Raw genomic sequence first — 22,971 nt, 5'->3', positions numbered from 1 at the left:
TCCTCCCAACACGCTCCCCCGCCCCAACGGCTCCCCTCCGTGTCTGGGCTCCTTCTGTGTTCCTCTCCCCTACAAGCCAGAGGACACTCAGAAAGACACAAACCCTCTGAAGATACTTGTAAACGTAGAGGCCCCACAAAAGTGCAACAGACACAAAGACAACAGCAGCAAAATGGGTCAAACTAAATTACACAAGTGTCCATCTAGGAGATTTTTTTTTTTTTTAATGCAGAGACAAAAAAAGATCCCCATGGATCACAAAAGCTCACAAATGCATGTGATACCCTGGACATCCACACTCCAGAGGGAACACATCACCCTGCCGTTTAAAACGGTTCTTACAGAGTGACACTACCGCACATAGGAACCAAGGGCATGTTATCTCAGTGCTCACAAAGACCTTCCTCAAAGCTGGGTAAGGAGCAAAACATATTCACTCTCATCCTCAGATCCAAGCCATCACACCTCAGTTGTTCCACGGTGTGCCTTTCCAGGGTTGGAAGACAAATCCTTCTTTCAAAAACATCTTGTTCTTTGTCCAGGCCACAGCAGAAAGTACCATCTGATGAAGTTCTGAGAGGCAATTGCATCAGTCATCAAGTGTCTTAAAACTGAACAAAGAAACAAACAAAACTGAGCCAAAATTACAACAGGTAGGCTTGAGATACTAGGAAGGCTTTCCTAAGAAGACAAAGTTTGAGATCCCAAGAGGTAAACCTGATGTTTGTGTGAGGCTGGGCTTCCCCTCTCTCAACAGCTACAGGAAAGCCATTTTTGCATCCTGGACTGGAGTTAGTTAACACCATCAAGGTAGATAGAAGGACAGAAGAACCTGCTGAGACTTGTCCTCCACACGCTCCCAACTGGCAGACAGGAAATTGCTGGCCTGAAATGATAAGGGTCAAGCTGCTTCAATTAACGACAATGGAAATGGCAACCTGACTTGACACAGACTACTGTGCAGGACTACTCTGGGCTCTCAGCCACCTCCTCTGCAAGCTGGACCTAGAGACTGATATCGGGCTGAAATCTTTGAGCCAGATGTAGTGGCAGAAGAATGGGCAAGAAAATATACAGAAAAAATTTATTGCAGTTGTTTTGTTTGTTTTGTTTGTTTTGTTTTTGACAGAATGTGGGTCAAAACGGGGAGGAAAAGAAAAAGGGAGAGAACATTTCCCCAAATACATTATAATTCAACCTTGATTGGAAAGCTTTGACTGGTAAGCTTGGGCTGGGGCCAGGTTGGCATTAAGGCTTCTATAGAAGAAAGCAATTCAGCTTCCCCCAAAGCATTAATTTCTGCATCACCTGATGGTCATAACCGGGAAGTTTATCCTTGTGTCTAACCTCAATGTCTCATGCTCCAATTAAAATTTTTTTTTTTTTTTTTTTTTTTAGGTGAGAGGAGGGGAGATAGTGAGGCAGACTCCTGTATGCACCCTGACTAGGATCCACCTGGCAACACCATCTAGAGCCAATAATCGGACCAACTGAGCTATCCTCAGTACCTGGGGCCATGCTTGAACCAATCACCAATCGAGCCACTGGCTGCAGGAGGGAGAGAGGGAGAGAAAGGGGAGTGGGGGGAGAAGAGGATGGTTGCTTCTTCTATGTGCCCTGACCAGGAATTGAACCCAGGATGTCCATACACCAGGTCGACTCTCTATCCGCTGAGCCACTGGCCAAGGCTAGATTTTTTTTTTTAATTTTACAGTGCGAGGGGAGCGAAGTGAGAAGTATCAGCTCCTAGTTGCTTCACTGTAGTTGTTCATTGCTTGCTTGTTGCTTGTTGCTTGTTACATGTGCCTCAACTGGGCAAGCTTAGGGTTTCGAACTGGTGACCTCAGCATTTCAGATTGAGGCTCTAGCCAGTGCACCACCACAGGCCAGCGCTCCAGTTGAAATTATTTCCTTCTTTGGGGCATTAGTAAAAAATAGAAAACAGCTAGCCTATATCCTCCTAAAGAAGAATATTTGAAGAACTGAGACTTTGTGCTGGGCCACAATCTCTATTTCCTCCCTCTATTCCATCTATTTTCTGTGCCTACCTGTACCCAGACTGGGTTTCTGATCTTTTTTTTTTTTTTTTTTGGCTCCAGCTCTTGGACATCCCCTGACACAGCTTGCTGCAGTTTTCCATCCCAGAGGTTCACAGAACAAGGATCAAAGATGAAGCTCCACTTCCTGTCTCCTATAGAGCCACGCCCAAGCCTTGTTTCCTGCAGTTCCTGGCCCCAGAGCTCCTCCCCTCATCCTGTTTTCTATCCCCTTGCAGTCAGGGCTCAGGAACTTTTGGGAGATCTGACTTAGTGGCCCCCTTTTTGAACAGCCACTCCATGGAAGTAGCAAAATTGAGCAAGTTTAAAAAAGGAAAAAAGAAAAAGAAAAAAGACTGAGCAAGTGATAGAAGAGAATTCTCCAATCACCTCCCTGTCTCATAGGCACACACACCTCCTACCCACATTCTAAGGGCTAATCACTTCCTCAGTGTGCCCAGAGCGCTGTGTTTAGAACTTGTTTACAACCTGTTTCCATTTGATTTATACTATAATTATATGCCTGCATCTCCCAACACAATAAATGTTTGTTGAACTGAGAAAGGAAAATGAAGGACCACACAGTGGTCAAACTCAAGACTCAATCTTTCTTTAAGCCATCCTGTTTCAGTAAGAGAAAATGAGTAGTAAGAGTCTTTCTTCCCCAACACACTCCGAGTCTCAGAACCCTCCTGCTCAAAGCACAGTTTTGCCTCTATCGAGTTGAGTGTGTGTATATGTGTGCATGCACGTGCATATTGAGGTGAGGTTTTTAAGCCTCTGCCACTTCTCTGAACCAGAATTTGAATCATCATCCCTGGGAAAAAGCAACAAACTCTCAGGACACTCATGTTATTGCATGGGCGCCATGGCGTAGACCTCCAAAACCAGATTCATGCATTACTTGCACATTCGTCCTGAACACCTACTTTGCCAGGTGTGGGGATCAAGACTGAGGAAAAGAAGAGAAGAGACCCGTTTCTTGCCTTCCAGGCTCTCATGTAATCCTGCCCTAATCTTGGCTGTATACCCATAGTTTAATGAGAAAAATTGATACCAGGTTGCACTTCAGAATTTCTCTCTTTTCAAACTTCTACAGATGAATTGATTCACAGGCAGCATTGTGAACCACTGATGTCTAGATCAGTGCTATCCAATAGAACTTTATACAATGATGGAGTGTTCCTATCTGTGTCATCCAATCAGTAGCCACAAGCTATGTATGGCTATTGAGCACTTGAAGCATGGATAGTGACTAAGGAATTGACCTTTTTATTTTACTTATTTTAATTAAACAGCCACACATAGCTAGTGCCTACTACATCGGACTGTGAAACTCTAGATGATCCCAAATCACTTCAATTTGATTTTAAAATTCTTTTGTAGCAGCTGAAGTCTCCATTCCCTTTGGCTCACAAGAAAACAATGAGCTTCCCCTCCCTAAGGACATTTTGATTTGTACTAAAGAAATGGCTCTAGAATGAATTGGGGGTAGGGGCCAGTCTAGTGGATTAAGTCCTATCAGCTAGCTAAGCCACCTCACCAGCCTTCATGCACCAGACTGGAGAGAAGGCCCTCCTGAGTACCCTCTTTTGTCAAGAGGTTGATATTGGTGGGGGACAGGAAAAGCAGTGACAGGAATTTAAATGCCTATTATGAAATGTGTGTGCCCCCCAAATTATGTTGAAGCCCTAACCCCCAATGTGACTGCATTTGGAGATAGGACCTTTAAAGAGTAATGAAGGTTAAGTGAGGTTATAGTGGGACCCTAATCCAACACGACAGGTGTCTTTATAAGAAGAGTTACCAGGGAGGTGTGCACACAAAGAACAGGTCATGGGAGAACACAAGGAGATGGCGACTATCTGCAAGTCAAGGAGAGAGGCCTCAGGAGAAACCAAACCTGTGGACATCTGCATTTTGGACTTCTGGCCCCCAAAACTGTGAGAAAATAAATTTGTTTTTTAAGCCACTTAGTCTGTGGTATTTTTGTCATGGCAGCAGACTAGTACAGTGCCCTTGAGAAAAGGCAGTGCCAGGATCCTAATCAGCCTCTCCCTGACAAGATGCACCCCAATAGTATCTCGGCCACACCAGTCTTCAAGTTGTCATCCTGATCACTGCTGTTCAAGTGCCTCTGTGCACTGCACCCCACCCCAACCATCTCATGATTCTCGCCCCACTCCCAGGCTTTCACCCAGATTCTGTTACCCCCATGAACTCTTCCCTATGCATTAACCCTCTCTTTCCATTCCTGACCCCATTACACCTACACCACATCCTATATGGCATGTCCTTTTATCCCCACCTGTGTTTTCTGTGTACCTCACTTCCCCAGCTGGATTTTAAATTCTCTAAGATTAATCCAGCATTCAAGACCCTTTCTAAGCTGTCCCCAACTTCCCTCTCCAACTTTTCCTCCCAACTGGGCCAAGTCAATGCTAATATACTGGCCACCCCTGAACATAACAATGCTCTTCTCTAAGCTCTCCAAAACTTTCCCACGACCCACCTAAAATGCCATCTTCTCCAGAGAGCTTTACCTGAGTGCCTCAGCTAAATACATAAGGGAACAATGGCTTCCCTCTGTGAAGTTATTTCAGCACCTAATCCAGTGCTCGGCAACACGAGGCAATGACTACTTACCACTAGAGTGCTGGCAGCAGAGAGAAGGAAAGATGTCTAAGGCATGTGGGGGTGCAAAACTGTAATCCAGTTCTGGCGCTAACTGCCCAGAATTAGCCGAAACCCCACAGGTTTAAAGGCAAAATCCCCAATAAGACTGCCTTCATTTTCAGCCCTGGCTGGATGGCTCAGTGGATCAAGCATCATCCCAGCACACTGAGGTTGCAGGTTCAATTCCCAGTAAAGGCAAGTGCGAGAAGCAATCAATTGAGCGTATATCTAAATGGAACTAAATGCAGGCGTCCCCAAACTACGGCCCCAAGGCCATTTATCCAGCCCCCGCCGCACTTCTGGAAGGGGCACCTCTTTCATTGGTGGTCAGTGAGAGGAGCACTGTATGTGGTGGCCCTCCAACAGTCTGAGGGACAGTGAACTGGCTCCCTGTGTAAAAAGTCTGGGGATCCCTGAATTAAATGGAACAAGAAGTTGGTGCTTCTCTCTCTCTCCATTCTCCTCCCCTCGTCCCTTCTCTCTCTCTCTCAAATCAATGGAAAAATTAAAAAAAAAAAAAAACTGCCTACACTTCTGCCCTGGCCGGTTGGCTCAGTGGTAGAGCGTCGGCCTGGCGTGCAGAAGTCCCGGGTTCGATTCCCGGCCAGGGCACACAGGAGAAGCGCCCATCTGCTTCTCCACCCCTCCCCCTCTCCTTCCTCTCTGTCTCTTCCCCTCCTGCAGCCGAGGCTCCATTGGAGCAGAGATGGCCCGTGCGCTGGGGATGGCTCCTTGGCCTCTGCTCTGGTCGCGACAGAGCGGTGCCCTGGAGGGGCAGAGCATCGCCCCCTGGTGGGCAGAGTGTAGCCCCCTGGTGGGCGTGCTGGGTGGATCCCCATCTGGCGCGTGCGGGAGTCTGTCTGACTGTCTCTCCCCGTTTCCAGCTTCAGAAAAAAAAAAACTGCCTACACTTTAGATGCCAGCTGCAAGTTCAGGGGTCCCTAGGCCACCCACACTTCTAACTGGCTACAAGTTCAGATCCAATCATTTGATAGAATGACTCAGAGAATTCAGGCAAGCACTCCACCTGCAATTACAGTTTTATTATAAAGAATACCAGTGCAGACCAGCCAATGAACACATATAAGGGAAGATCTGGGAGGGTCCCAAACACAGCTTCCACACACCCCTTGACAGGACACATCATCCTCCTGACATCCGTGTGTTCACCAACCAGGAAACTCACCAATGCCTCGGCGTCCAGAGTTTTTATTAGGGATTTATTATGTAGGCATAATTGATTGAAATCATCAACCACATGGTTGAACTCAATCTCCAGCCCCCATCCCCTCCCTGGAGGCTGATACCACTGGAATCAAAGCCCCAACCCTTTAATCACATGGTTGGTGTTTCTGGCATGGTCACCCTCACCCTGAGTCGAACTTTATCATCAACTCAGGTTTAGTCTGAGGTATTCACTATGAATAACAAAGAAATTTCCATCACTTGGGAAATTCCAAGGATTTAGAGGCTCCCTCCAAAGAACCAAGGACAAAGGCCATGCAAATTCGTTATTATTATATAATATTGTAGGGCGGGGTAAATAGGGGAGATTCAGACACTTACTAAAAATCTTAATTTTGAAAGCTGGAGATGACCTGTCCCAGGAGAGTCCATGTGTTTCTCATTAAGGTGGTTGTAAGACCTGTTCTTCTCCCAATTTGATTCTTTCTCAGCCCTTACCAAATGGGTACAGCAACCAGCCTTGCAACAGACATGAGAAATTAGCTAGCTGGTGACACCAGGATGCCATCCACCCAACACCTGCTCCCCACAGTGCCTGAGCAGCAGACCAGCCCTTGACAGGACCCAGCAGGACCCTGCTGCTTTAGTAAGGCATTTGGAGATCTGTTTACATCATCCCCCAGCTACCTAAGAGAACCCTTTGCCAACAGTGAAGAGGTAGGAGGGGAAAATCTAAACTATCACCCTCTACCCCTGACATGCAGAAGGGGAAAATACCACCAACACAAAAGGATTTAGGAGTTTTAATGCTTAGACTGAAAGGAAATCACAGGCTGGGTTTTTCATAAAGTCATTGGTCCAGCTCCGGCAAGGCAAGTCTGCCCCTCACCCAGGCCACACATGGAGGCCGAGACATCTCCCCTGCCCCCCAACTTCCCAGCAGGGCCTTCAAGTGGAGGGACTTCCCTTGCAGTGCAGTGATTCCCCAACCCAGAGGAAAAAATAAAAGAGGTGTAGTGAGCCACCCATGTGCCAGGTACCACGCAAAGCACTTTTAAGTGTTATCTCAGTTGACCCCCTCACCAAACCCATGAGGTAGGGATCCCCATTTTATAGACGAGGATCCTGAGGCTTGAAGAAGTAAATCAATTTGCCCAAAATCATAAAGTTCACAAATCTCAAAAGGTCTTCGAGCCTTTCCAACTCTGCCACACTGAATTCTTTCTCTCTCTCAGCCATCCTCAGTCTTCCATAAGAAGTTCATTCTTGGCCTGACCTTCGGTGGCGCAGTGGATAAAGTGTTTACCTAGAACACTGAGGTCGCCGGTTCAAAACCCTGGGCTTGCCCGGTCAAGGCACATATGGGAGTTGATGCTTCCTGATCCTCCCCCACCCTTCTCTCCACTCCCCCCATCCCCACTCCACCACCTCTCTAAAACAAATAAATAAAAAATTGGGGGAAAAAAGAAGTTCATTCTTAATACCCATGTCCCAGGCTTTGTCCAGGTTCTGTGAAGAAAGGGGTCAGCTGAAAGACATTGCTCTATGAGAATGGGTGAGGATCCTGGCAGGATTTTTTCTCTAAAACAGCAAATATGATCTTGGAGGTCACTTTCAACTGAAGAGAGGATCCCAGGAAACAGTGAAGGAGGAAGTTTGCTGGTGCTGCCTCACTGTGGAGCTGGTGCCACAGGACCAAAGAGGCAATGCTCAAAGGAGAAAAAAGCAGGACTCAGGAGGGCAAGCAGCAGTAGTGTCAAAACTGCCGTGGCAGGTCCCAGCAACCAGGCAGTCAAAAAGGGCCTCCTTGCTCCAGTCAGAAGGCGTGCAGTCATCTGCTTGCCCCAGAAGAACTTGGGGGCCTGGAAGGTGCCCTATGCTGGGCTCTGGGGGCACTCATTTCGTTAGCAGCGGCAGCAGCCCCAGCTCATTCAGTCTGTTTTTGGCCACTGCCTCCCAGCCCCTGTTGGCCCGTGGGTTCCGAGGTGAGGGGTGCAGGAGCCCCTCCACCTGGATCTCGGGCATCAGGCCGGCCAGAGCCCGCCGCGCTCGCTGCTCTGCCAGCCGCCCCACTCCCACTACCAGCCGCACCCCCAGCAGCTGCACCTGCCGACAGAGAGCCACATCACAAAGCCTAAGAAGCTGTTCTCGCTGCTTGGCAGGCAACTCAGCAGGGGTGAGGTTGCGCCCACTGGGAGCCAGGAAAAGCAGAGGACACAGATTGTGGACAAAACAGTGATGGAAGAAGACCTTGGGCTGCCCACAGAGGTTCCGGAAAAAGCCCCAGAACCGAGCACCACTCACCTCTGACTGTGGGCACTCCAGTCCCAGTACTGGTCGCTTAGGGTGCTCTTGGGGAGGACTCAGCACAGGGCCTCCAATGCCCAACCAGTCCCGGACTACACTCACTTCCCCAAAGGGCACCTGTGAAGAAGGAGACATGAGGGCTTCAAACTGGAGACCTGACACCTGTCCTCTGGACCGACTGACCCTTTTTCACCTCCATGAGAACCTAGCCTGAACACTGCCCCACACATCTGCCACCTTCACCCAAAGGCCCAAGACAAGAATTTCTGGTACTGTGGTTTGATCCTATCCCTCTTCTCCAATTTTTCATTGTGGACTGTGGTCCCAGAATTAATCTGTTTGCCTCTACCCCCATTAGCCTCTGGGACCACATACAGGACATGGTAGGTAATACTGAGGACAGACCAATGGTCTGAGACAGAAAGGCCACCAGGTTAGAGGAGGCACAAGGACAGGTCTGACCACTGCTCCCTGGGTACCCTCTCAGCCCCAAGCCTCAGGCTGTCATTTCCATTGATCATCATTGATCACCTTTTCATCCCCCAGTTGGGGTCAATAAAAGCGATTGAGGCTCCTGCCCTGAAGCCTTTTCCCCTCCCCCATCTGCCAGGCACCCCCACACTCATCCCGAGGTCTGACAGATAAGTAGGCAGGCCCTGGAACCTAGCTCTGTTCTGGGACTCTCCTCAGCTAAGAAACAGAACAGAGGCTGCCTGAATACCTTGCATCGATTCCATATCCACCCCTGTCAACGCTCTCTCCTGAGGACCCAGTAGTCCTGGTCCCTCTCCTGATCCCAACCACAATCTAGGGAGAGGGGAGATCCGGCAAGGTAAGGATGGGGCTGGCGGAAGGAAGGGTTCTCAGAGGCAATTAGTGGACAGCTCACAGGGGAAACGGAACTGCCATTAATGTCCTTGGTTAACTATGGTCAGCAAGGCCAGGGGAGTGTCTGAGACCCATAGGAGCCAGTGTGTGTACTGGGAGGAGATGGGAGCCCTGCACACACACATCCACAGTCATGTCCATGCTCCTCTTCCACATGCATGCAGCCAACCATCCACCTTGGAGTGGGAGGCCTCCCACTCCACCCCCAGAGGCTGCCAAGACCATTACCCCAGTCTGGGCCATGCCAAAAGGTCCCGGGTTCATTCCCAGGAAGAGCACTTCCTTGGGATCCTGGCAGTAGCGGGTCACGTAGCTGCGATGTGGCTCCCACGCATACTCCACGGGATTGTAGATAATGCCCACAGGCTCAGAGAACTGCAACTGGCCCAGTTCAGCATTCAGCCGAAGCTCCTCCTCCAGGAACCCCTCAGCCAAGCTTTGAGGGCAGGGCTGGGGCTCCATCAGGACACCTGCAGGCTCATGGAGGGTTCCCAGTGGGAAAGCTTGGGACACAGCCATGTCACCGTCACCTAGAAAACAGATGGACAGAGGCCCCCTGAGCCCCAGAGTGGGAGGGATCCAGGCTGACCAGGGCCCCTACTACCATTTCCTGGGCTCAGAAGAGACTGTGTCAGTCATCCCCCAACCTCCCGGCAGGACTGAGCTCACATCAGTTCTTGGTAACAAAAGGACCCCTTCTCTCCCAACTTTAAGTATCCTTCCTCTTCTCATCACCTGGTGAAACTAATCCATAACCAACCACTCCCCACTCCAAACCTCCTTTCCATCACTAGATCATGCCACACATATGGTAAGTTTCCAATAAATACCTATTGGTGGCAAAATTTCAGCACCTTTAATGTCACCCTTAATAAAGCAAGCCCAGCCGGAATGAGCTGTGTCTTGGAAACCAATGTGCTGAAGAATGAGATGCAGGTGCAAAGTCATAGCTTAGAGACTAATTACAGAAGGCTAATTAAAATAGCTTCCAGATGGTAAGCAAGTGCTCTGTGCCAGACATACCTCATTGATACTCATAACAACCCCATGTAAGTATCACTGCTCCATGTTACAGATAAGGAGACTGAGGCTTAGCAAGATCAAGCTACTTGCCCAGGGTCACACAGTTAGCAAGTAATGAAGCTAGGATTTGAACCCATACTATTTGACTCAAGGGTGATCTCTTAATCACCCACACACCACCTTGCCTTAGCTGTTCAATCAGCCACCCTAATTCTACAACCTCCCCAGCCCAGTCCAGCTTCTTGCTCACATTCAAGAATCCTTAGTGGTATGTGGATGACTACTGTACTCAGATTAGATTCTTACAAATTAACCATGGCTAGAGTTTCTGGTTGCCTCATCCAAATATAAAAACAATACTACCCACTTAATAATATAAGGTCTACCGGAAAGTTCCGTCCATTTTTGGAATTAAACAAAATACAAATTTTTCTTACCGTCAATAAACTTTATTAAATAATATAATTGCCATTATTATTAATGATTTCTTGCCAGCATGAGGGCAATTTGTATATCCCATTTTTGAAAAATGTTTTATCTTTTTTTTTTTATGTTTTATCTTTTGATGAGAAAAACTGAACCAGTGCTTGTTTGATAGCTTCTTCATTTTTTAATTTTTTGCCCTTCAAAAAATTTTGCAAGGACAAAAACAAGTGATAGAGGGTGCTAAGTCCGGGGAATATGGTGGATGCGACAGACATGCTTCTGTAGCATTTTTTCCTTGTTGAAATTCGTAAAAATTACAGTGGCGTAAATGAACTTTATCAGTAGCCATGGGTACACTATGGCTTCACACATAAGACTAACGTGAATCAACTTTGTTTTAGTTAATTTGCTACATCAGTATGTATACATTAAGTGATAAAAATAGAGAGGCACACATGCGCCAAATAAACATGTGCTTATGTGTCGAAACTTGTGATAGAAACAGATAGAACTTTCCGGTAGACCTATATTAATATAAGGGTGATTTCACTTATATGGGGAATCTAAAACAAACAAAATAAATAAACAAGCAGAAAAGAAACAGACTCACAGATACAAAGAACATTTTGATAGTTGCCAATGGGAACAGGGTTGGGGGGATGGGTGAAAACAATGAAGGGATTAAGTACAAATTGGTAGTCATGGGAATGTAAAGTACAGCATAGGGAATGTAGTCAATAATATTATAAGAACTATGTGTGGTGTCAGATGGGTACTAGATTTATCGGGGTGATTATTTCATAAGTTATATAAATGTCTAATCATTGGGCTGTACACCTGAAACTAATATAATATTGTATAGCAACTAATTGAACAATAAAAAGTCATTTAAAAAAGTTATATTGATATATGAGATGTTATGTGTAAGGGGGGAGGGAAGAAAAGAGAGAAGGAAAGAAGCAGAAAAGAGGGAACGGGGGCAGAAGACAGGGAGCACTTGAGCAAACTTCATAAGCTGTAAAGGCCATTCCTTTTCAGATTTCTTCTCACCACTCCCATGCAAACCCAGTATTCCAGCCTGATCATACCACTCACTTCAAAATGCCCTTCCTACCCCAACTCTCAAAACTTTGCCCGTACCATTTCTACACTCCTTATTGTCAACGAGGACTGTGCCTCCCCCGCTCTCCACACATCCAAATAATACCCATTTTTTCAGATGCAGCTCAAACTGCCCCTCTGGTAAAGCCCTCCCTCCTCCACACACTGCAGCATTTGCCATAGGCTCCCGGTCCCACCCCACAAATGAGTAGGTTTGGCACAATGCCTAGGAATCTATATTTTGAAGAAGCTTTACCAGGTGTTTCTGATGGTTGGTGAAGGCTGAGAACCACTGTGTGTCACCACAGTTAGTGGCTTCTTCATGAATTCATACTTTGCATGGCCTTTGTCCTTGGTTCTTTGGAGGGAGCCTCTAAATCCTTGGAATTTCCCAAGTGATGAAAATTTCTTTGTTATTCATAGTGAATACCTCAGACTAAACCTGAGTTGATGATAAAGTTCGACTCAGGGTGAGGGTGACCATGCCAGAAACACCAACCATGTGATTAAAGGGTTGGGGCTTTGATTCCAGTGGTATCAGCCTCCAGGGAGGGGATGGGGGCTGGAGATTGAGTTCAACCATGTGGTTGATGATTTCAATCAATTATGCCTACATAATAAATCCCTAATAAAAACTCTGGACGCCGAGGCATTGGTGAGTTTCCTGGTTGGTGAACACACGGATGTCAGGAGGATGATGTGTCCTGTCAAGGGGTGTGTGGAAGCTGTGTTTGGGACCCTCCCAGATCTTCCCTTATATGTGTTCATTGGCTGGTCTGCACTGGTATTCTTTATAATAAAACTGTAATTGCAGGTGGAGTGCTTGCCTGAATTCTCTGAGTCATTCTATCAAATGATTGGATCTGAACTTGTAGCCAGTTAGAAGTGTGGGTGGCCTAGGGACCCCTGAACTTGCAGCTGGCATCTAAAGTGTAGGCTTGTCAGGCTTTGGGCATGTTTCCATCATGACTGGACCTTCCATAGGGAAGACCACAGTTCTTTTTCCTTCTCAACCCCTTTGCCAGGTTAAGAGTAACCCCGACAGAAACTCAGGGTTCAGGGTTGACACAAAATCTTGATCCATCAACCTGTTCTCTGACCCTAGCCTGGAAGAAAAGAGAGGAAAAATCAGGGGCCAAACTTAGGAACTCTGTCCCCAGACTGATGTCAGAAGTCTAATCTATCCAAGTGGCTACCCACAGAGCCAGTGGAGCTCAAACACATGTTGAGAAGGAAGCTCAGAACTCAGATGTCTCAGGAACCCTTGCTGTGCATCTCCCCATGTGGCACAAGTATTAGTGGACTGGCTACTGCATATGCGGAACCTCTATTAACTAACGCCTTATGATGAACCTACCTTTGATCTCTAGAGACCTATGCTGGAAAGAGTGGGGCTAGGCCTTATCTTCAGAGTTCCAGGGCTTCAAAGCCTGATCTGATAGCAAGAGCCACAAGCTGGGTGTCATCTGACTCAAATTCTAGTCTTGGTTTCAGCTCTAAAAGGGGCCTCTTTTTTCCTCTTTAATGGGGTGACCAAAAAGGACCTGCTCAAGTCATTTATTTTAATTTTTTTTATTTATTCATTTTAGAAAGGAGAGAGGGAGAGAGAGAGAGAACAGAGAGAGAAGGGGAGGAGCAGGAAGCATCAACTCCCATATGTGCCTTGACCAGGCAACCTCAGCATTTCCAGGTCGATGCTTTCTCCACTGCACCACCACAGGTCAGGCCTTGCTCAAGTCATTTAACTGTCCTATCTATGAAGTGAAAATGAGAAATTCCACCCAACCTACCACGAGTAGTTAACTCATTTATTTTTTTCAGTATTTATGAATCTCTCTGCCTGACCGGTGGTGGCACAGTAGATAGTGTTGACCCGAATGCTGAGGTCCCCAGCCTGCGCACAGGTTCCCTGGCTTGCGCGTGGGCTCATCGGGCTTGAGCACAGAGTGCCCGGCTTGAGCGTGGGCTCATTGACACGATCCCATGGCTCATCTGGCTTGAGCAAAAAGGTCACTGGCTCTGCTGGAGCAAGCCCCATCCCCAGGGCATGTATGAGAAGCAATCAATGAACAACTAAAAGTGATGCAGCTACAAACTGATGCTTCTCATCTCTCTCACTTCCTGTCTCTCTCTCTCTACAGGACTTTAATAGGTCCTGTAAGTCTGTCTCTTGGTGGGGAATAAATCCAAAGTGAAAAAAAATGTAGGCCAGGCTCATAAAGTACTTAGACGACAGATAAACAACTGTAATACACTGTGATTCGAGGTTTAATGCCCCGAACAAAATACTGTAACAGCCCAAAAGAAGAACGTGGAAATCCTATCTAAAGTAAATCAAGAGTCATAAACTTATCATCGGTACTTTATAAATTACAGTGTCATATTGCACTAAGTGAAGAGGAAGCGGAGGGTGATCCAGCGATAAGTCTGGCCACCTAGACTTTCAGGCATAAACCCAGGAAGTGAAGAAGAAATCGAAGCCACTATCCACGCCCCTGTCCCTTATGAGCACTCCAGGAAATCCACAAGGACAACCAGCAAATCATTAAGTCAATAATAATAATAACAATAATAACTAATAATAATAGAGCATGGACTCAAATATACGACTTCATCCTTCCTCCTCAATTCGAGGGGGCGGACGACCAAGCTCCATAGAGTTCCGCGTCCTCCCACGGGCTCCGCCGGACGAGAAAGCCTCGTTCCCTCGGGCCTCCGGGCGGTTCCAGGAGCTGTGCACTCTCTGAGCGCGGACGAGCCCCAAACAGAGCGAGGGGCCACGAAACACAAACATTCCGACTCCCGGCCTGCCGCCGCCCCGGAGCTCTGTGAACCCCGAGCCTGTCCGCGGCGCCCCAGGTTCCCAGCTTACTACTTCCTCACCTGATCCAGCTCCACATTGGGTTTCCGATTCCTTTGCCCCGCCCCCGGGCGCGGAGGACACTGGGAACCGTAGTCTACTTTGTTTAGGGAAGGAGATTGGCGTAGCCGCGGCCACTTCCGCCGGAAACACTCATCTCCGGAAAGCGAGCTGAATTAGCGCTCAGCGACGCTGGGGGTTGTAGTTTGTACTTTTCTTCAGGGCTAAATCAAGACATAAGAAGTGAGTGCCAGGCTCTGTAAGGACCTAGGAGAGCCTGGGTTCTAGCCATAAAGGGCATCACCCTTTCAAAACTCATCCAGAACACTTTTCCCAAAGGGGTTGCGAATCAAGGAGCTTCAACCATCCCCAGCCTCTTAACTCACCCTAGGAAATTAACAATGGCTCAAGACCATTTCTAGCTCTTCTGTTGCCCCAGATAAGAGATTTCTCCTTTGCACCTCTTCAAGGACTGTATATAGAACATCCGCAGAAGCACTTCTGTCATTTCCTAACAACTCTTTTTTTTTTAATTTTTTTTTATTTTTTTTATTTTTTTTTTATTTATTCATTTTTAGAGAGGAGAAAGAGACAGAGAGAGAGGGAGAGAGAGGAGAGAGAGACAGAGAGAGAGAAGGGGGAGGAGCTAGAAGCATCAACTCCCATATGTGCCTTGACCAGGCAAGCCCAGGGTTTCGAACCGGCGGCCTCAGCATTCCAGGTCGATGCTTTATCCACTGCACCACCACAGGTCAGGCCTCCTAACAACTCTTAATAATTGTTTTGAGTTTCTCAAAAACCAGCCCATTTCTATGGCTTTACTATTTGACTTCTCTCCCTTCTCTCCCCAGCTCTATGCCAAAGCCCTATTATCTCCCATCATTCCCAGTCCTCGCCTTCAAATACTATGTCCAGGACACCTTCCCTAACCCATCCCAATCCCATGGCTGCACCTAACAGTCCATTCCCTCCCACCTCCCCAACCCAATACCAATGTGCAAAACTGTCCCACTCCTAGTTTTGTTCTTGTCCTCTGTCTGGGTCTGTTTCTGTGTCCTGACTATAAGATTTTCAGGCCCAGGTTTGGTAGTTCAGTTGGTTAGAGCATTGTTCCTACATGCCAAGGTTGAGGAATTGATCCCCCATCAGGGCACATACAAAAATCAACCAATGACTGCATGAATAAGTGGAACAACAAATTGATGTTTCTCTGTGTGTGTGTGTGTGTGTGTGTGTGTGTGTGTGTGCACGCCTTCCTTCCTCTCTCTAAAAAAAAAAAATCAATGGATAAAAAATTTTTTTTTAAGATTTTCATTAGACTGGAACTCCCCTGAAGTCAGTTATCTTCTAGATTCCTTCTACCCCCATCTCCTGCACACTTCAGCACAGCCAGGACTGAGATCAAGGCCTCCCTGCAGATATTAAGGAAGAAGACCAGTAAAACCCAGAACAGAAAGAAGTGAAAGAACAAGGATGCTATTCTCCTCCTAAACCTCCCCTTCTCTCCTACCAACAGACACTTCATGAGTGTAGCAGGAACTTCAGGAAACTATGAGAAGTGACCCTCTGATACCAAAGGTGAGAAACCACTCTCACCTTTATACGACTTAGAAAGTGAATTAGTCATCCATCTCACAAAGACCATTATTTTCTGAGCTTTCGTTTGTGTCAGATTCTCTCCCTCTATGTGTCTTTGCCTTTCTCTCCCTATATCAATGTATCTCCAACCTTAGTCTCTTGTAATCTGTGTCTCTGTCTCTTTCTTCGTACATATATTTCCTTGTCTCTTTCTCTGAAATTATGAAATAAGAGTATACTGAGCCTCTAGAACTAACCCCTCTCCCTCAGTCTCTTGTCTTTTTTTTTTTTAGCAAAAGAGAGAGAAAGAGGGACAGACAAACACAGAGGGAGAGAGATGAGAAGTATCAACTCGTAGTTGTGTCACTTTAGTTGTTCATTGATTGCTTTCTCATATGTGCCTTGACCAGGGGGTTCAAGCTGAGCCAGTTACCCCTTGCTCAAGCCAGTGACCCTGAGTTTTAAGCCAGCACCTTTGGGCTCAAGCCAGCGACCATGGAGTCATGTCTATTATCCCATGCTCAAGCAGGCAACCCCACACTCAACCTGGTGAGCCCATGCTCAAGCTGGATGAGCCCATCCTCAAGCCAGTGACCTCTGGGTTTTGAACCTGGGTCATCAGCATCCCAGGCCAATGGTCCAGCCACTGCACCATCTTCTTGTCAGGCTGGTTCTTCTATCTCTGTAGGTCTATGTTCTTGTGTGTCTCTGAACAAAAATTAGGGTGGAAGGGAAAACATTGTTTAAGAATTCTAGGAGCTTCATCACCCTTAAACAACCCTCCTGCCCACCCTAGCCCTCTGCCACTTGCTTGCCAGGCACTTCCTGTTCTCCATCATAGCAGCCCCTCCACACTTCAGGTCTGCTTCTTACAGGACAGACAAATGGACATCTCCCAAACCCTTACCTCCAATTTCAAGTTCCTGGACAACTTGGATAACTGTTTCTGTCCCTGTAAGCCCATTCACCCCAGGGAGCCTAGAGATAGAGAGTCCAGGCATAGGAAGAAATTGAGTCTTGGGAAACCCACAGTGAGTCCCTATGGCTGACACCAGAGGGGCCTGAGGCCCTTCTCTGCCTCTAATCCATCATACTCCTACCACCTAGTGAGTCCCTCCGAGGGAAGATGGGAATGAGAAGCTCCACATCTCCATAGTGTTGACTGCTTAGAAACAGACACTCAAACTTTCAAAAGATAGAGTCTGTGAGATGAACTTGGGCTGAGGTGGGTCCATCCCAACCTGCCTGTCCATGTCTTAGAGACTCTTGGTCCTTTGGGAAGTCTCCAAGGGACTGGCTGACTGATTTATGGATAGAGCCTTGTGACACAGAAGCAGACTCAGGTTGTGGCCTAGACAGAGGCCGGAGAGTTGGGTGACTCCCTTGTGGCCAGCCAGTCCTGGGATAAGGCCCTCTGTCACCAACCAGCATGCTCCTGGAGCCTGAGCCCAGGCGGTAAGGAGTTAACCTGCCAACTCCGTTTCCTTTGGTTTCCTTGGGCTGCCTGGACTGTGTTGGGCCATGAGCGCCATCTATTGGCCTCTTGGAGGTCATAGCTCTAACTCCCAGCTCAGGCTTAAAGGCTGATCTTTCAGCCTTTTTCCTGCCTCCATGCCATCAGAGTAGGAAAGGGGAGTTGTCTAGCTGCACAGGCTCCAGCGCAGAAATAGATATTTGAGGTTACAGAAGTGAGGGCCATGTTTCCCCTCCCCAAATACCAGATGTCACTCTCATCAGCTTTCACCACCTCTGACCTGGGGAACCCCAAAGGTTTTCGTGTTCGGCCATCTCCTCCAGCTCCACTACACTGGACAGTTAGCCTCTCCCAGTCAACCTAATAAACATTAAAAGAGGGGGGAGGGGAGGAGAGGGCTGAGGAAAGGAGGGGAGGGGAGGAAGAAGGCCATTAAGAGTGTGGGCTCTGGACTCAGACTGCCTGTAGTTGAACCCCAGCTTTGCCGATTTGCTAGTGGTGATCTTGGGCAAATGATTTAATTTCTTTGTACCTCAGTTAACTCAGTTGTGAAATGGGATGATTACTGTAATCCATCTCTTCTTTTGTGGAAATTAAATGACTTAATGTGCTTTGTATGATATCTAGCACAGAATTGATGCTCCATAAGATTAGTTGTTGTTATGACCATGTGCCAGGTACTCAGGCAGATAGTAGTCTGAGGAACCAAGATCCAGGCACATAGAGCCATGTCAGACACATGGGTGCAGAGGACAAGACTGGGCAATTCATCCCTGGCTATTTCCACAAAGACAGTGACCCACACGGGCTAGGGTTGGGGGCTGGAAGTTCAGGACTGCAAAGAGAGTACTTTTAAGGTATCCCAGATCAGCAGGAGATGGGATGATAGAGTCAAAGAAAGAACTTGAGATAAAGATATAAGAAGGAAAGATGTTAAGGAAGAGGCATTAACAGGCTTGTAAAAGGACCTACATTGAAGGAAGTGGAGAGAGATCCCTGATGTGTGTGGTAAGCAAGGGCCACTGCATCCAAGTACAGTCACAATGTCTCAAGCTTTGATAAGGCCTTCTAAGCTTCCCAAGACTTATGGTATCACAGCCCCATCCCAGCTGTGAGCACTTAACCCTCAAAATCTTTCCCCCAGCCTTGTGAAGAGGGGACTTGCAATTGGAGAAAGCTATCTGCAGGTCCTCCAGGTCCCATTTCCACTTCCCTCCTAGAACTGGAAAACCAGAATCCAGGCTGTGGATTCATCCATTTGTTCCTTAACATGTTCAGCCATCTCCCTGTCTGTGTCTTCTGTATCTCTGCCTTCATCTACCTTACTAGGAAACAGGTACACAAGATTCTTCTCTAAGGGGAGAGAGTGAGAGGGAGAGTGACACTCTCTCAGTTAAGATAGAAATGCAGAGTCAGTGGGGTACCTGGTCCAGCCTCACCACCCCAATATCCCCATCTCCAAACCCAAGACAGCACAGAACAGCTTTATGAATTGATGGCCATTTAAATGGAAGCAAGCAACAGCTTCTAAGTCTCCCCAACTCAGTGTTGTCCCTCTCCTGGGGCCTGGATGCCTGGGTCCCTGGGAGAGGAGCAGGGACAGGCTAGATGGGCTGATTTGCATCACTTGCTAGGGAAGCAATTATTGGAGGAGCTGTCAGCTCAGTGCAGCTCTCTCCTTGCTAATTGGATTTCACCAGAGCCCGGGGCTGGGGGTGCTGAGTAATTTGGCTTGATGCAGTGGTGGGAGATGTCAGGCCAGGAGGGCAGCCAATCTGTCTGAGTGGTGTTGGAGTTGTCCAGAGCAATTATCCTGAGGGGACCACACAGACATCAGACAGACAACCAAGGGGACTGGACTGGTCCCCAAGTCCTGCAGCAGAAGGGTGAAAATTACAGGTTTGGCAGAGTGTGAGGAGCATCTCCCACACGTTAAGCTGAATTAAGCAACTGAGGAATCAAGATGAATCTGGGAGGGGGGGCAAGAAGCCAAGTGGGAAGAGGACCCAAGAACCCCAGCTTTCAGCTGACCTACCAGCCAGGCCCTGCCCTGCCCTGCCCTGCACTCCCGGTGAACCAGCAACAGAATAGGTACTTGACCAAGGATGAGTCTTCTGCTCCATAGCACCACCACCCGCAGTGCTCCTAGACCACACTTTCTCTGCCCCTGCCTCTATCTCTGTCACTTGCCTTCTCTTGTCCCTGCAGCTCTCTTGAATCTGTCCCCTCCTTCCCACCCACACTGTCCTACTTTATCCCTCCCCAAGTTTTGTAATGGACTGCTGATCCTTCTCCTTGCCTCTGTCCCCCATTCCACACCTTTCAGAAGAGGGAGAAGGATGATAACAACAATAGCTAGCCTTTACTGAGTGCTCCTTCTACATCAGACAGCACCCGAAGTACTTGCCATGGAATCTCCCATTTAACCCTCATGCTAAAGGAGGGACCCTTGTACCCCATTTACTGATGAGGACACTGCTGCTGACCGAACTTCCTAAAGGAGGTACACATCAGACCTTTGTATCTCAAGCTACTAGGACAGCCCTGACCTGTTGTTAGTGAACAATAAATATCTCTTTACTGAATCCAGGATCAAATTAATGATCTACCCTATTCACTACTTCTGGCTGACCCTCCAGGTAACATCCACATCCCTGGCTTGGCCTCTCAACTTTCTTACATCCAGACCCCCCCTTTACCATCTATCTCAGCTTGAACCCCTTACACCTCTCCGCACACTCTATGCTCTAAAAAGTCTAACACATTGGAAAGCTCCACTTCCTTATCCTCTCCTGCCTTTGCACAATGGCCCATCTTGTCCCCCCTCCTGGAACATTTTTCCCTCCTCATCTCTGCCACTGAACACATTCTACCCACTCCCCAAGGCCCACATCAGATGCCATCTTCCCCCAGAAATATTCCCTAATCTTCCCTTTGCTTGTGCCTCCTTGGAAACCCTTGTCCCCAATAGTTGAGTGTTTCACTAATTTTTAAAATGCCTTATGGCCCCCACTAGACTGTTTTAAGATGTCAATGCTCAGTCTCCTGGGCACAGGCCCACTGACTTGGATCTATTAGATGCTCAATAAATGCCTGTTGACAACATGAATATCTATCTGCTCTCTATTTTTATTTTATTGCATTCAGAGATGCTCTTATGGTGGGTTGCAAGGAGCACTGAACTTTCAAGGAAACCTGGAGTTGGGGGTCTGGCTCATAACAGCAGTATGAACTTAGGAAGAGTGTTACCTCTCGAACGTTAGGCTGATCACTTAGTTCTTAATCTGGAAAAGAGGATGACAATGCCCACCTCATAGAACGTGGGATGCATCCTTGTCTTATCTGCACAGGGTCTGTTTCTAAAGCTGTCTCTCTCTCCCCATCTTTCTCCATCTTCCTCAGAGCCTCTGCCTCTCTGACCCCCATCAATTCAGGCATGAAGCCTAGAAGTCTTACCAAGCAGCTCCCTCACTCTCACTCAGGCATGTCAATTTTCCTGATGCTACTATTCCCTGGGGTGGCCTCGCCCTTTCCCAGGGAGCCCAGAGGACCAGCCCCACCTCAGCTCCATCATTCACCCCCTTACTAAGGTAAGACCTTGAATTCTCACTCTGAAAATATTAATAATAAAAAAACAAGGCAGTGGGAATGGAACTGGATGCAAATTGGCCCCAATTCTCAGTCCAAGAAAGAAAATGCCTGAGCTATGGGACCCAGAGAAATCCTGAACTCGTTTGCATGTCATTTGCATTATATTTACATGCGATCAATTTCATGTTCAAATGCACAATCCTCCTTCCCCAGTTTTTCTCCCCCAGGGTCCCCTCAGCGGCTGCCCTCATTTCCCCAGCCCGACCCCATTTCCCCTAGCCCGTCACAACCCTCCTCATCCTTTTCCTTCTTCCTGCCAAGGTCCACAGCGCTCCCCTCCTTTCTTTATTGGCAAGGACCCACTTGCCCAACACCCAGAATAGATTCCTGGGGTCTTACCCCTAGTTCAGGAGGGGCATCCTTGCCCGCCCCCTCCCGCCCTGAGCCGGGCAGGCGCAGCAGACAGCAAGCTCGCCTCTCAGCAAATCCCAGCCCCATTCAGCCTGGTGATTAATGGCGCTGCCCTCCCCATGAACCTGCCTTTAATACTGAGGAAGTTATGAAACCGCTATACATCAGCAGCTCCGGCCCGCTGCCTCCGCCCTCCTCCTCCTCTCCTCCACCCCCCACCCTCCAGTTCCCTCTTCAAAATCTCATTTGGGCTCCTGCCGCCTGGGTCTACCCCTCCTCTGGCCTTTGCTGGGGAAGGGGGATGTCTGCCCCTGCTGCTGTCCCGGTGAGGGCCCACATCTCATTTTCCCTTCCTCTCTCCCCCCCCTGTTCTGCCCTCTCTCCCTCCCAATCCCCCCACAGGCTGCATCTCCGGACCCATTTAGAATTGCTGACATTTTATCTGCATTACATATATCACTCCGTCCCCAGCAGCCATCTCTCATGGATTGTGTGTGTGGGGGGGGTAGTCCTGAGTTTGGGAAGGTGGTGGGGAAACAGGGTGGAGGTGGGGAGATAGACAGTACTTCCTCCACACCCTTTCCCCTTGAGCCCTTTTACCCACCTACCTTGGAGGTTGTGCGGGTGGGACCCAAGGGTAGGTGATGGCAGGGAATGGTAACCTAGCCTTTTCGTGCACATCCCTACTACCTCAGAACATCAGAAGACCTCTTCTTAGAATACACAAACTAGGGATGGTCATATTGCCCATCAGCCCCACCCCTTCCATGAGGCTCCTCCACAGGAGATTATGCAGGTGGTTGTTTAATCTCTTTGAGCTGCTCCATTCTAATATTTTCCACATCTCCCTTTTGGGAAGTCCCTCTGAATGTCTAACCAGTGCACTGCACGCTGCAGTCACTATTTCCTTTTTGCTTTGGCCTTAGAAGATTGAAATGCAGTATTGTCCCTTTGTTCCAATGCCTGAGCAATCATAAATATAGTCAGCCACCCACACTCCTGAGTCTTATTAACATGATAGGAGGCAGAGGGTGAGGCCACCCTAGAAAGAAGGAAATTGAGACCCAAATTCAGGAGGAAGAAAGACAGAACCTATCCAAGACCAGGAGGCAAAGATCCAGGATCCCACGATCCCAGTGGGCAGTTTTCTCTCCATAGAGAGATGGCCAAGGCAGAGGGCAGCAACAGATAGAGGGGTCTGGACCAGCAGACAGACAGCAGAGAGGGGGCAGGGAGCTGGGAGAGAAACAGGCAAACAAAGAGACAAACAAACAAGGAGCTAAACCGACAAAGGGACCATCATCCAGGAATAGGCAGACAGGCATGAGGAAACCAACAGAGAGGTGCTGGTACTGCATGTCCCAGGCTGGTCACATGAGAAGGGCTCTCTGTCTGTCTCTGTCAGTGAGGATCTC

At 48.0% G+C, this 22,971-nt stretch overlaps 1 protein-coding gene across 5 annotated transcripts; it reads right to left on the bottom strand.

The window, feature by feature from the left end:
• Positions 1–5,744: 5,744 nt before the first annotated feature.
• Positions 5,745–21,632, bottom strand: SMUG1 (single-strand-selective monofunctional uracil-DNA glycosylase 1). 5 transcript variants are annotated; one of them, XM_066258518.1, is made up of 5 exons: positions 21,545–21,603; positions 16,691–16,788; positions 14,526–14,726; positions 9,321–9,622; positions 5,745–8,321 (listed from the first exon to the last, which is right to left on the bottom strand). In XM_066258518.1, exons 4-5 carry the CDS (start codon positions 9,609–9,611, stop codon positions 7,794–7,796), a joined length of 819 nt encoding a protein of 272 aa, XP_066114615.1. In that variant the 5' UTR covers positions 9,612–9,622; positions 14,526–14,726; positions 16,691–16,788; positions 21,545–21,603; the 3' UTR covers positions 5,745–7,793. The 5 variants fall into 5 exon arrangements, with proteins under 5 accessions (XP_066114615.1, XP_066114617.1, XP_066114619.1 ...); XM_066258520.1 differs by lacking the exon at positions 16,691–16,788 and having other exon boundaries at positions 21,545–21,632; XM_066258522.1 differs by lacking the exon at positions 14,526–14,726.
• Between the last annotated feature and the right edge of the window lie 1,339 nt (positions 21,633–22,971).

Source organism: Saccopteryx bilineata, chromosome 2 (genome assembly GCF_036850765.1).
Source record: "Saccopteryx bilineata isolate mSacBil1 chromosome 2, mSacBil1_pri_phased_curated, whole genome shotgun sequence".
NCBI classification, from domain to species: Eukaryota; Metazoa; Chordata; class Mammalia; order Chiroptera; family Emballonuridae; genus Saccopteryx; species Saccopteryx bilineata.
This window is presented reverse-complemented; position numbering and strand designations above follow the sequence as displayed.